We start from the raw sequence: 14150 nt of genomic DNA, 5'->3' as shown, positions 1-14150 counted from the left end.
GAGGTGAGGACAGAAAGGGAAGACAAAGGCCTAGAGAAGGTAAGTGAAGTAGTGGGGAGGGAGGAGGGAAGAGAAGGGAGGGAAGGGGATGGGGAAGAGGGCCAGGCCGCAGCTGGTTTTCTTTGGGGCCTACATGGGCCCATGCTTTGGGCTTTGAGTCTGGATATGACCTTAGCAGAGTAAGAAACACGACTTCCCATGCAGCCTCCCAGGGCAGTGCAGGGGCCCGGGGGCCCAGCTCACTAATAGTAGGGAAGAGCCAAAGGCAGGTTTGTTCCATGATCGTGACCATGACCATGGGTAGAAAGGGGTCTTGCAGTCATTATCCAGGGTCTGACATACTCATGTTCGACACCTGCCCACTGCCGCATCAAGAGCCATAGCCCAGGAGGCTGCGCTGGTCACCAGAAGACTTCCTGGTGGCCGGGCAGGAGAAGGAGGTCACAGTGTAGGGATGGGCCCTCCCTCCTCCAGATGCAGGCCTCCTCCCTCCGGGGCTGGAAAAGTGGCCCTAGCCTGAGCTGCTGTTTCCGGTTCCCATATTCCCTGCAGGCCAGCTCATGCTGACAATCAGCTCCCAGTCCCCTGGACAGGCCATGCCCCCAGTTCTAAGCCCCAGTCTGCCTCCGAGGGCCTCTGCAGGCAGGCCCTGTAAGCACAACTGCCCAGATCCCTCCTAGGGAGACACTTATTCCCACCTGTGCCACTTTACGTTGCTTCTTGCTCTTGCGCTGAGTTCAGGGGGTAATGCTCCCAGCACTGGTCTGCACCTGGAAATGGGAAGGGGAGTGCTGTCTGCACTGGTGGACGTCTGACCTTTGGAGAAAGGCTCTTTCTCCTTGAGGTCAGATCCTGGAGAGCCCCTGTTAAGTGTGACTGCTTTCAGATTTTGAGGCCCTCTTCTCAGGGTCCGGGTTCCCAGAGACAGAATTCAGATGGGTAGAGTGGGTGTAGGAGATTGGATTTCTATTAGCATCAGAAAGAAACAAATCAGGAAACTCTAAGATTATTTATAGAACGAAATTCTATAAACTGCAGTACCTCAATTCATACACTATTCAGGGTATACAAGAGTTATTTTTATCTAAATTATTTCCTGAATGAGAATAAGACTCAGATGTTAAACAACTGTTACTCTATTTAGTTTCATTTTATGGTTAATGAAACCGCGAGGACAATAAGAACTTACAATCGACCAGAAAATATTATTACTGCGCTGATAAAAAAAAAGAATGGTCCATAAATTAATGAGTAAAACTTGAATGAGAAATATTTCTATTTTAACATGAGAGAGGAAAATGTGAATATTAAAGGGGGAGAATGACAAGAGACCGCTCGTTACCAAGCAGGTGACAAATCAAGAAGTATGAGGCTAAGGGGTGGCTCAGTTGGTAGAGCATCTGATTTCAGCTTAGGTCATGATCACAGGGTCATGGGATTGAGCCCCACATCAGGATCCACACTCAGCGTGGAGCTGATTAAGATTCTCTCTCTCTCTCTTCTTCTGCCCCTCTCTTCTGCTCATGCCCTCTCTCTGTCTCTAAAATAAAAATATAAATAAAATAAAAAATAGAAATATGAAGATAAAATGAAGCAAGACATATGAAAGGTGGTTCAGTTGGTGAGGAAGTCACAATATAGAAATGCCCGTGTTTAGCCGGAGTTCTTGGCATGGGAGCAGATTGGATGCGTGTCTGAGGATGTCATCTCCTGAACTCTCTGGCCAACAGGGGTCATCTGGGTGGTGGCAGCTGTCGCAGAAAAACACAGCCCTCCCTCCCCCCCTGGTTTCTTCCTTCCTCTGTTCCATCAACGCTGACTGTGGTGCTGACCATACAACAGCCAAGAAGACAGATGAGACAACTGTCCTCGTGGGTTTACAGTCCAGTGGGACAGGCAGATGCTAAACAAGCTAACAACAAATCGCACTCATAAATATATATTTACAGAAGGAGATGAAGGGCTGGGAAGAAGTTCGGGGTGCTATGCAACAGACCTGAACAGTGGATTTCACTTGGGTGTGCAGGGAAGGTCTCCCTGAGGGAGCGATAATGAGGCTCCTGGCTCGCTGCAGGCTGAGTGGGAGTTCTCCGGGAGGAGCAGCAGGACCCGCGATTGGGCCGAGGGCATAGACAAGGGCAAGGTCCTGAGGCAAGCTTGCTGGTTCAGGGAGCTGGAAGAAAGCCAGCGTGGCTGGAGTGCCAGGAGAGAGGGACCAGGATGCAGGAGGAGCCCTGAGGGCTAGGTAGGGGCAGGTGACGAGGTTTTAACGGTAGTAAGAAACCATTTAAGGGTATTTGTTAAGCAGGGGAGGGACTTAAGATTTGCATTTCAATGAGATTACTGTGGCTGTGGAGAAGCCGAGGGCCTGGAGTGAAAGGGTAGGAGGCTACCGTGGTCAACAAGATCTTGGGGACCGGGGCAGCCGGCAGGAGGAGCAAGTGGGTGGATTCAAAATGCATTTAGGAGTTTGAAATTGAGACCTATTTGAAATGAAGAGTGAGGTAGGGGAGGTGTCCACCGCGAGGATCCCCTCAGGGAGGTGGGGACACCTTTTCCTTTGTGCCTCCAAATCTCTCCTGTTTTACAGTTAAGGGGCGCGAGTGCTGACCTTCAAGAGGGGCACAGTGACACTCCTGCAGCCAACCTGTCAAATGGGAAAGCTGGAAGCAGAGCTCAGGGGCCCGCAAAGGTCAGGATCTCACAGTCTCAAGCACCCCCCACTCCCACCCCAGCCTCTGGAGTCCCTCCTGCCCTGGGTGCTGTCAGGCAGGGTTGCACCCCTGCCACTGTGCCCTGCTGACCCCCTGCGCCCAGCGAGAGCCCGAGGGAGGTGGGAAGTGCCCGTGTGCACCCCTTCCTTCCCCCCGCTTTGGTTCTCCTCTCTGGGTGTCTTCCAACTTCTATTTCTGCCTCCCTCTGTCCCTTCTGCCCTTCACATATCATGGACACTGTCAATTTGTACACCTTGAGAGCCGAAGGTGACCCTGAATGTGGTGGGGCTTCCACACCTGTTTATTAAATTGGACTGCATGTTATAAGTGTCCAACCACCCTCCGTTCCCTGTTGGCCCCTCTTCCCACACTGCTGGGACCCTCTCCCCATCACCCAGACAACCTATTACATTGTCACGAGCCTGCTGCATCAGCCCCCTGCCTTTCCAGGTCAGGTCCCCATGATCTCTCAGCAGAATTGTTGGAAAGCCTCTGACTTCCCCACCGGTGCCTCCCCATGCTCCATCATTTCACAGATTTTTTTCTACTCAAAACCTCAGGGGCTGCCCACAGCCTTCTGGAGCATTGCCACCTCCTCAGCCGGATACCGGAAGATGACTTTGGGCCTTTCTCTCCAGCGCTGCTCCCACAAGGCCTCTGTGGTGATGCTTCCCAGGATCCTTGTCCTCACCGCCACCCAGCCCAGGCACCCCTGCAGCCCTGGAGCTCCTCCCCAGGCACCCATCGCTGCCCGCCTTGCCCAACACTGTGCTGCTACCTTTGGTAGAGGTGCCCCAGGAAGGAGATGGGGCTCCCGGGGAGGCCGATGAGCTTAGTGCAGGGTAAGTTTTGTTTGAGCGACATGGGACATTCAGGAGGCCACATCTATATTTCATTTCTAGGCTGGGAGTGCACAGAGGGCAGTGTCTGTGGTGGGCTCACCCCTGCACCCACTCAGTTGACATCTTGCCAGTAAACCAGCAGTGAGGCGCAAATCAATGGCCCGGAGGCCTGTGCTGGGGGGTTCAGGAAAGGGACTGAGGAATCTCGGAGAAAAGGGTGGATTCCATCTGGGCAGAAGAGCTGGCCAGACAGCAGGAGCTCTGGCCTCCCCACCCCCACCCTCCTGGACCAGACATGCTGGTGGGCCTCTCCCCCACTCCCTTCAGCAGAAGAGGGGCCCAAGGAAAGCATTTCAGAGGAGCCAGTCCGACTGCATGACACAAGAGGAGCAGGAGAGAGCACCTGAGGACCTCTTCTTCTGAGCCATCTCATTGTCCATGCCTTCCAGACCGAACCAGGACCCTGGGAAGGAGAGAATCTCAGTAATGCACACAGCTTATTGACAGACGGGTGAGGCGCCAGGATCAGAATAGCTCGGCCAGTCCTGGTGGTGGGGCTCGGCAGACACACTCACAGAGCCTTTGGGAGGCAGAACCTGGGACTGACTGGAAATGGGGGTGCACAGTGGGGAGGCACAGTGGGCTCAGATGAGCTCACTTAGGGCTGAATGTAGAGAGAGAGCAGAGGAGACACAAGGGCTGCACCCCAGGCCCACAGGTTGCCCTGGTTCTGGCAGGGGAGATGAGGAACAGGCAACACTCAGGATACAACCAGAAAGGAGCTGCCAGTGGGGCAGGAGGTACAGGGAGGACGTTCCTGGAGCCCAGGAGGACAGGGTGACTGTCTGTGTCCGAGGCTGTCTATAGGTCAGGTGAGATGAGCTCTGAGAATCAACCACAGGGCTCAGCAGTGACCTTGACAGGGGTGATCTGGGGACAGAAGTGATGGCAGGGGGTTCAGGAGAGAATGCAGGTTGTGTGGGGGGGGGAGTGTAGCATAGCAAACAGACTCTGAAGAGTTTTGCCTATGAGGTGGGCAGAAGCTAGAGCCTCCCCAACTGTGTACAGGGGAGGACTTTTGTAGGGTGGCAATACCTGTGAGGGAGCCTGACCATCCAGCGGGTGATAGCTTGCTGATGTCCATGGGGTAGCCAGAGGGGCCCGGTTCAGTTGTAGGGGAGCAGTGAGTCCTAGATAGGAGCAGGTGGCTCACCATAGATCAGAAGGGGAGGAGGTCAAGGGGCACGGGCAGGGGCAGGTGGAAGCAGGTAGGCAGATTTGGTAGTAGGAGCACCAGATGTTTCCATTTGACAGGGTATTATGCCCACTTTAGAGGTGAGGAAACTGAGGAATAGAGCTTGGCCTGAGACTTGGTAGTGGGAGGAAGAGATTGGGAAGGAAGGGATGGAAGGGACCATCACAGTGGTCTAGTCGGGCTGTGTCCTGGAGGCCAAGGGCAGACGGAGCTGCCTGGGCTTTAAGGTCTGAGGGTCCCGTTGAAGCTGGGTCTCAGCCACTCACTGGCTGCAGTTACACAGGTCAGTCCCAGCTCTCTCCCCTGTAAGGGGGTGTTAACTGTATCTACTTCCTCAGGTTGCTGTGAGGAAGAAGGGGGCAGCACTGAGCTGGTCTCTAGTGAGTCCCGGACAAAAGAAGTGCCTTAAATGCAGACATCAGCAGAACCTTGGAAGAGAAGGCCTCAGTGACGCCAAAGACAAGAGCACTCTGGGATGTGGAGGGCGGTGGGCAGAGGAGCCCTGTGCAAGTGGGGAGGGCCTGGGCTCACTCCCTGTGAGCCTATGTGGTTCCGCTCAAACCCAGCAAGTATGCCTCCACCGCCACAGTGCTGTCCTAGTGGGGCAGGAGGGGCAGGAGGGAATGGAGCCCCAAGAGAGACCCCAAGGGAACCCTGCTGGGGGAGTGGCAGAACCAGAGGACTCCAGGAAGCCTGAGCTCAAAGCTGACTTGGGGTGTGTCTCCTCCCTGGGTGAAGACCCTGAAGCAGATAGCTGGCCCTGCTCTCAAGATGGCTGCCTGCCACCTGGAGTTGCCACCAGGTCTGGATTCCATGGGCCAGTGGCTGAGTATCAAGGAAGGGGAGGCCTGGTCTCTGGGCAGGAAAGGGCCTCCTTCTCTTCCTCTCGAGAGCAAGCTTGGGCTCTGAGAGCAAGCTCGAGTCCCAGCTTCTGTGAAGCTCAGGCCCACCCGTGCAGTGGCAGCATGGATGCGTCTGGGTAGGACACTCTCAGAGCCGTGGCCGCCCAGTGCTCGCCCTGCCAGGCTGCCCTGTGGCCACGGGTTCTCTTCTATGGCCACCGGTCCCACATTCCCACTCTTTCCTGGACCAGCCTACAGAGCAGGGTCGGTGTCTCCAGGTGGCCTCGGTTTACAAGCCGGGGCTGGAAGTCTGGGAGGGCATGAGGCCCACTTTCTCAGGCAGGACCTTGCCTCCATGCTTCCTTCAGGAAAAGCCCAGCACAAGGCTTCCCATCCCGAGCCCCGCAGCGGACCCACAGGCGCAACCACCCATTCCATAGACCTACGAGGTTGAATGTGCTTCGACTTCCTCCACTCCTGGGCAACTGTGGCCTCCGGGGTGCCTCCAGGTAAGGAAGGTAAGTCCCAGGCCAGGCTAGCTCCCGGACTTCTGGGAAGTGGTGCTGACCTCCCTCATTACGGGAGCAGGAGGGCACTGAGAGGGGGACACTTTTGTGGAGCCTCTTATTTGACAGGAGCAAGGGATGGTTCTTCAGGCTAGGCCAGCTAGAACGCCCTCCAACCCCTGCTTTCCTGGTAACAGTCGAATCTGCTGAAAGTAGAGGGCACTGTCAGAACAGACTGCAAGTTCAAAGTGGCCTGTCCCCGAGGTCTCATCTAAGATGACATCTTCTTGGGACTGGAGATCTGTGACTCTTGGGGAGTCCCCAGCAGGAGCCAGGTGCACTGATGCTGTGTGTCCCATCTCCCACCCCCACCCCTCGCAAACATGGAGGTCTCATAATGACTTGTGTCGAACTATCTGACTGCACAGCCACAGCAGGAGGCTAAAATGCTCCAGGGTCAAAGAGAATCCAGGGGCCCTGGAGGGAGCCAGTGCAGGTTCAAGCAGCCCCTTGCCTGGGGGTGCACTGACTGCAATCTCAGCTCTTGGGGGGGGAGGCCCCCCTCAAACCCCAGGTAAGAACTAGGTTGTGACCTTGGGTGGGTGGAGGGAGGGATTACAGTGGGATTTCTGCTTCCCATCTGCTTTCTGGGGCTCTCAGCTCCCTTTTTCCTTCTCTTCCCTTTAGGCCCTGGCTCTGCCTCCCCACGGATCCAGCCAGCCAGCCAGCTGAGCCTGAAGGGGTGCACCTTCCTTCCCCTCCTGCCCTCCTGCTGGAGGAGAGCTGCAGTCTCCTTTGGATCTTTTTGCGGTCTGGGCTTGCTGTTCCTCTCAACAGTAGTCAGGAAGCCCTTACCCCAAAAAGTATCTGCGGGAGGCCTTGTCTACAGGGGGGGCTGCCCCCCCAAGGGCTCCAGGTGGGTCACATACCACACTTCCAGAAGAGGGACAGCAAGGAGAGCCATCAACCTAGCTTTCCCTTAGAGCTGCTGTTTGGCCTCAGGACAAATGCTGATCCTTTCTGTGTCTCAGTGCTCTGCTACACATTTAATCATTTATCTGTGCACAGTGTCTAGTGGGAGATTCCAGAAGGTCCAGAAGGTAAGGAAAAAACACGAGTGGCTCAATTAAAGGTGTGGACACTGTGCTGGTGGCTTAGCTCCCAGCCTCCTGTCCCCTATTTGTAGACCATCTAGCTCCCTCAGGGCTCCTTTGGGGAATTACTGTGGGCGCTCCTGGTGGGACTGTTGCTCAAGGCACTTTGCCTTGTGCTGCCCTCTTGGATATGAAACCCAAGACAGGCCTGGGAATTGGAATCCTGGATGGAGAGATTGGGAGCGAACTGATCCCAGCGGCTGTGCTAAGAAGACTGAGCTTGGCCTTCCTGCGTCCCCTGAACTGCCTAGCATCTGCCCTCTCTTAGCATGGACCTTCAAGTGCCCCCCTGGATTCTGGCGAATCCCCCCAAGCCCTTCCAATAAAATCCTCATTGCTTTAGTTAAGCAGTCAATACTGTTGCTTGCGTCGGGATACAGAGACCCCTAGGGGTAGGAGGTGGGATTGCTTACCCTGGAGAAGGGGAGGTGGCGGCTGGCCTGGGGCTTGTTATGATCCTTAGGGGAGGCTCACATGGTGTCAGCCCCCAGGGGACAGGGGACAGAGCAAAGGGCAGAGACCACATACAAGGCCTGGGTTAGGGCCCAAGGAAGCATTGGGATGGACAGAGCAGGACCTACATAATGTGGAGAAGTTTAAAATAAAGGAACACAGGGTCTTCACTTTCTTTATCTGGGGATTTCCTTATCTAGAATTCTTCTACCCAGCCCCAGGGAGCTGCTGTGCCTGGGCAGCCCAAGGTGGGGGACATGATCTGAAGTCTCTCCAGGCCTGTTACCTGTTACAGGTCACACACACCACAGCCATAGCCTGTGAGAAACAAGGCAGCTGGAAGATTCCTTCCTTATGCAGAAGCCACAAGAGGCAAGTCTAAGCCAACACCAACACATGACTGGTGTGTGGCCCACACTGAGTTCAAAGGCGCTGAAGGATCCTAAGTGGGGTTGTGGGTTCACTGGGGATTCAGGAAGGAGGGCTGGGTGTATGGGGGCCTGCAGCAACTGTCTCAGTGAAATAAACTGAGACTCCACCTAGATGCAGCCAGGTATCAGCAGGAGAAGGCAGGATGGTGACAGACAAAGGCTGTGGGGCTGACCAGTGCCTGTGACTGTGAAATTCCCTCCCCAGGTGCTATCCTGACCTCCCATTCCTACCCAGCTGCGATCTGGGCTTGGCCAGGCCACCTGCCCCAGAATGTGCCTGTAGGGGATGTGTATGCAGCTCAAGGGTGCCATCGTGTGTCATAATTAGGTAGTGTGCCCTACAGCCTCCAAAGTACTGCATTTATAGGTCACTTCACCAGCGCAAGTCTGACCCTGGGCTGGACTCGGCTATAGGAGGGGAATGTGTACAGATTTTCCCACAGAACCAGAGATTCTTTAAAGAGCAGTCCTGAGGGGTGTGGAGCCTGAGAGGGATGGTGGAGAGACGAGAGAGAGAGAGATGGAGGGGGAGCGGGGGAGAGGGAAGGAATGTGTGAAAGAAAGGTTTCAGGAGGGAAGGAGCCCCTCACTGAAGGTGTCTGTACCCCAGGTCCCTCTCCTGGATCTAGGCAACCATTCCAAGTGACCTTCTAGCTCTTCACTTGAGCCTCTCAAGCCTCAACTGAAATTCTTGCCGCCCCCCACCCCCCCGAACCTCTTCCCAGGAAAAGGAGAGGGTCCAGGAAGAGGGTGTCATTCAGAAAAGGCTCTTATTTCCAAAGTTAATGGAAAGAACTTGAACCTCAGAACCAGTCAGATCTTGACTCAAATCCCAGGTTATCCCTGAATGAGCTGTGTAACCTTGGGAAAGCCTTTTTATCTTCTCTACTTCTGGGTCCTCATCTGTAAAATGGGAACATAATACCCACTGTGCAGGGGTGTGAAGAGTAACCCCAAGGAGCGGTCACTGCCCTAGAAAGAGAGGCCCCCCACTGAGCCTCGGAGCGTCAGCTCTGGGGAGGCGCAGGCTGGCTACCCCTGCATTGTGATTTCTTTCTGTATTTGTGGGTATGTGTCTATCTGGCAATATGTTGTTTGATTGAAGCCAGGCGGGGTTGTGTGCCCCTACCTGGGAAATGGGAGATGCAGATGGGAGGTGTGCTGAGAGCCTGAGGGTTGAAATAAGTCAACAAGGATGGTGGGGGTGGGGTAGTAGGTCTGCTAAAGCTGGAAGGCAAAGGGTGAGTCTTTGGGAGAAGGAGGGAGGAGAGGGGGAGGTGGCATGGAGAGGGGGAGGTGGCATGGAAAGGGTGAAAGAGAGTCAAGAAAGGAACAGAAGAAAGGGGGAGAGTTCGCGACGACATGGGATGTCTCTCCAGGTGGCTGGTGTCCCCCCAGCAGCACCCTGCAAGGCATCCTTCTGATCCATGCTCGGCCACGTTGCTGGAGTGTCCTTGCAAAAGTCTACTTCCTTCTCCGGGCTGCTACTTCTGCACCTGCAAAATGAGACAAAGTGCTGGATTCTTTCTCTCAGCTCTCTCTTTCCCTCCCAGGCCACCTCCCAGGCAGCCAAGGATGGGGGGCCCACCATGGAGGGCACTGGAGGGTGTGCCAGCCGAGGGTGGGGGCGGGCTGAGCATGAATACCAGCCTCTGGGAGGAAGGAGTCAGAGAAATTACCAGCAATGAAAACCTGTAAGTTTCTCCAAAGTGCCGTTTGAATAGAAATGTCAAGTGCGCCTGGAGTTATTACAGCCTGGAATCCTAATGACATATAGTCGTTTATACCAACGTGATACTATCCTGTGCGTATGGCAATGCTGCCGTCCATTCATCCTGCCTTCTCTACCTTGAGCTTGCTCATCCCGTGGAGCCTACAGAGCCTCCTTCATACTTCCCAGAGGTGGCCTCGTGCCGGTGGGAACTGTAGTCACAGCGGGAGGACCAACGTGCTCCCAGAATGGAGCCGTTGTGTCAGTAGTAGGGGCATGGACAGTCGCCACTCAGTGCTTTCATTTTGGCTTAATCTGGGGGGATGACCTAAGTCCTCTGCAAGCTGCTGGTCCGACCACTGGCCCCTCTCTTCTCCCCCACCCTCCCACTCCTCCTTCCCCATCTCCTCTTCTTTCCAAGGACATCCTCAGACATGGCTCTTTCCTTCAAGAGCCCCTGCGGGTAGCGGGTACTCATCCTACGGGCGATGCCCCTCAGCTGCAGGGTCTGGGGCTGGGAAGGCGGAGCATATCGTTGCACGAGCTGGGAACAGCACGGTTACTGGCCGGTGGGCAGGGGGCTTTCAGAAGCAGGGACAGAACATCGAGGCCAGTGCACCACCTTAGGATGGACCCTCGGCTTGTTGTACCTACCGCGTAGCCCGTGCCCATCCCCAGGATGTAAAGTCACATTTGCTCTTAGAGCGGGAAATTTTCTGGACTTCTTTTAAGGAGGTGGGATTTTTAAGGTCAAGGTTGCACAATTCACACAATCCAGGAATCCCTTCCCAAACCCCATCCTCCTGTGCTCAGCCTTGAAGGACAGCAGGTCTGGAGGAGTGGTCCCTGTACCAGCAGCATCAGCATTACCCGGGATCTCATTAAAAATGCACATTCTCTGGGCACTTGGGTGGCTCAGTCAGTTGGGCATCCGATTCTTGATTTCAGCTCGGGTCAGGATCTCACGGTTTGTGGGTTTGAGCTGGCGTCAGGCTCTACTGGCAGCGTGGAGCCTGCTTGGGATTCTCTGTCTCCCCCCGCCCTCCTCTATTCTCTCTCTTTCAAAAATAAATAAGTAAACATTAAAAAAAACAAAAAGAAATGTACAGTCTCAGGTCCCAGGGCTGAGGGAGTGCCGGAGATGGTTTGTATCACCTTGGGAAAACCAATTGTGCACATCTCCCTGGCGCCAATTTTGTGACAGTCACACTGGGGGCTTGAAATCAGCCATCATAGGAATATTTACACCATGGGAATTGGCAAACATTACAAATATGTACTTACATTACTTTCTGAGAAGAGTTTCCAGCATACCATTGGGCCCCATCCAGACCTACTGAATCAGAAACTCTGGAGGCGGAGCCCAGATATCTGTGTTTTAATCAGCTTTTCAGGTGATTCTGATGCACAGTCAAACTTGAGAACCATTGCTTAGTTGGTTAGCACTGGTGGAATCATGAGAGAGACTAGAGGAACTTAGAGGCTGGAGATAAACAAGATTGGACATGTCGGGGTAGCGAAGGAGTAAAGTTTTGCAAAGGAAACTGCAGGAAGGTAAAGAAAGAAGAAAGTAAAGCAGACACCGGGCCTTCCCTCCGGGCAGAAGGGCAGCCAGGCATTTGGCAGGAGGCCCTTCCGGACAGAGGTGAGCCCTGCAGCCCCATGCTGGGAAGAGGTGCTAAGGAGGTTTGGGGGTACCCTATTTTAAATGCTCTAGTTTTTCTAGAACTCTGGAGGAGGGAGACCAACTAAATGATTACTCTGAGTCAAGAGATCAGGAGGGCATGGAATAATTGGCTGGAAAAATGCCCCTCCGCATGATATTTCTGCAACTAAGAAAAAGACATTTACAAGCAATCTGCTGGAGATACAAAGAAAGGAAATTTTGACAGAGAAAATGGAAAATCACAGTACCATATCCATTACTGCTCATGTAAATGTGTGCAAAATGCCATGGGAAATTTCTTTTCTTTTTCCAATTTTGAAATACTACAAACATACAGAAAAATGTAAGGAGTAATATCACAAAAACCTTGTACCCACCACCAGAAATAGCAAATGTTAACCCATTGCCACATTCATGTCAGATTCTTTAAAAAGAAAAATAATACAACCTTACGAACATGGCAGAGTCCCCTATGCCTCCCTTTTCCTTCCTCCAAAGATGCAGGAGCTATCCTAAAATTGATGGATATTCTTCTCATACATATGTTCGTACTTTATCACACATGAATTACTCATACATTATACCTAGCAATGTTTTGAGTGCTTCTTAATTTCCATAAGTGGTATCACACTGAACCTACCATTCTGGAACTTGCTTTTTTATCACCTAACATGATGTTTCTAAGGTCTGCTCATGTTGGTGTGGGAAATCTAGCTCATTCATTTTAAGTCATGAGTAACAATAAACTGTACACGTAGACCACAATTCACCCATCAACCATGGGACACAGATGTTATTTCTTTTATTTTCATTTTTATTATTTTTTTTAGTCATCTCTATACCCAACGTGAGGCTTGAACTTATGACCCTGAGATCAGGAGTCACATGCTCTTCCGACTGAGCTAGACAGGCGCCCCACTTTGAAGTTATTTCTAATTTTTCATTGTCACATGTGATTCTGCAGTGAATATCCTTGAACTTGTTTCTCTAGAGTATGTCCCTGGCAGTGGAGCTGCTTGCCCTTGGGAGAAGGCATTCCTGGTTATAGACACATTGCCAAATTGCTCACAAGCTTGGCTGAACCAGGTCACACTTCCACCAATGTGGATATGATACATTCTAAGGCGTTCCCTATTCAGTGTGCTCCTCAGTTGTAGAAGCAATTATAAAGATTTTCTCGAGTTCACTTCTGACTTTTCTCCTAACTTTACTTTCCCTTAAAGGCATAAATCCTTCAGACACAAATTCTTCTACCACTAGGGTTTTCCAGAGTCTGAACCCAGTGGCCAAGAAGAGAGGACTGGTATGGGCGCCGTAAGATGAAGCGGTGTGTGTGTTCATTCATGTGTGTGACTGCGTCTGTGTCTGTGTGTGTGGCCTTGTATCAGAGCCAACAAGAAGATGGACTGGGAAGGGTAAGTCTTTCATAGTGTCTTCTCAACAGAGCATAAAACCAGGAGAAGGGTACCCAAGGGTAGCCTGGAATCTGTTCTCATGCTCCAGGTCCTTACTTCTCCCTCTCTCACTGGGTATAGGCTAGGGAAAGACTTGTCCCCGGAGGTCAACTTGCTGTTCTATCTTCCCCTACCTGCTCCAACCTCCAAATACTTCCTAAGCCACATAAACAGGGAAAGAGGTGTGCTGTGCGGGGAGGGACAGTCCCCATGTGCTCCATCTGGGGGAAAGGGCTGACTTTCTGGCCCTGAGCCTGAGAGCTCTCTGTCCGTGCCAAGGGCTGCCGCCTGCATCGCGGCCTGTAGGGTTGGGAGAGCTGCCAAAATCCTAGTCTGGGCAGTGACAACGGACAGACTAGATCATGGCCACTGACCCTGACCCTCAGCCCAGGGCCATGCAGAAATGGTGCCTTCCCTCCTGGAGTCTGAAACAGGGAGCCTTCAAAGCCACTGAAATAAACTTGAAAAGAGGGGGATAGATTGAAGGGACCACCACAAAATCACCTGTCTCAAACTAGAGATATTTCAAGAGACAGGAATTCAAAGCGAGTGAAAAGTTTTGGGTCACAATGCCAAAGAAGTAATTCAAGGAAGGGCCTTGATCCGAGGACTATTTTTGAATGGGGCTCTTTTCTCCCCTTAACGCTTTAAGTGTGGCCAGCATGAGGTGTTTGTTAGGTGGGGCGGGGGCAGGGGGTACTGTATTTATCCTTCTTCAAAAATACGAAGCCTGAAACCCTTGACTTTCTTGTTCCACAGACTCTTTTGGCCCCAAACAGCCTGCCCTCATGGGCAACAGGTAGCTTACTTCAGGCTGGAAGATAGCCTTATGGCAAGGAGGTCCCCAGGGGAGACCTCACCTCTGTGCCCTGGTCCACCGGCCAGTGAGGATGAGCGGAGGTGACGTCACTACATCCTGTTTCCCAGCCCAGCCTGAGAGGCCGGGACCAGCTGAGGAAAAGAGCCAATGTAAGTGACGGACGCCATGACCGATGTTGGTAGAGAAGTGGTGTAAGGAGGATGAGTCAGCAGCAAGTTTAAGCAATGAACAATTGCACCACGGGGTGTTTCTCAAATTCTTGTCTACTTTTAGAAAGTATGCAATACCATTCAGCTGAGCAT

At 52.8% G+C, this 14150-nt stretch overlaps 1 protein-coding gene across 1 annotated transcript in view; it reads left to right on the top strand.

Moving 5' to 3' along the window:
• The window catches only part of LOC115274678, a 39700-nt gene extending 32045 nt beyond the window's left edge, over positions 1-7655 (top strand). The window contains exons 4-5 of the mRNA XM_029918092.1: positions 6022-6162; positions 6847-7655. Of these exons, the coding sequence (XP_029773952.1) occupies positions 6022-6162; positions 6847-7234 (529 nt within the window). The 3' untranslated portion in view covers positions 7235-7655. The remainder of the gene's footprint in view (positions 1-6021; positions 6163-6846) is intronic.
• Positions 7656-14150: the final 6495 nt, after the last annotated feature.

The sequence above is a fragment of the Suricata suricatta genome, chromosome 2, assembly GCF_006229205.1.
Source record: "Suricata suricatta isolate VVHF042 chromosome 2, meerkat_22Aug2017_6uvM2_HiC, whole genome shotgun sequence".
Lineage (NCBI taxonomy): Eukaryota > Metazoa > Chordata > Mammalia > Carnivora > Herpestidae > Suricata > Suricata suricatta.
This window is presented reverse-complemented; position numbering and strand designations above follow the sequence as displayed.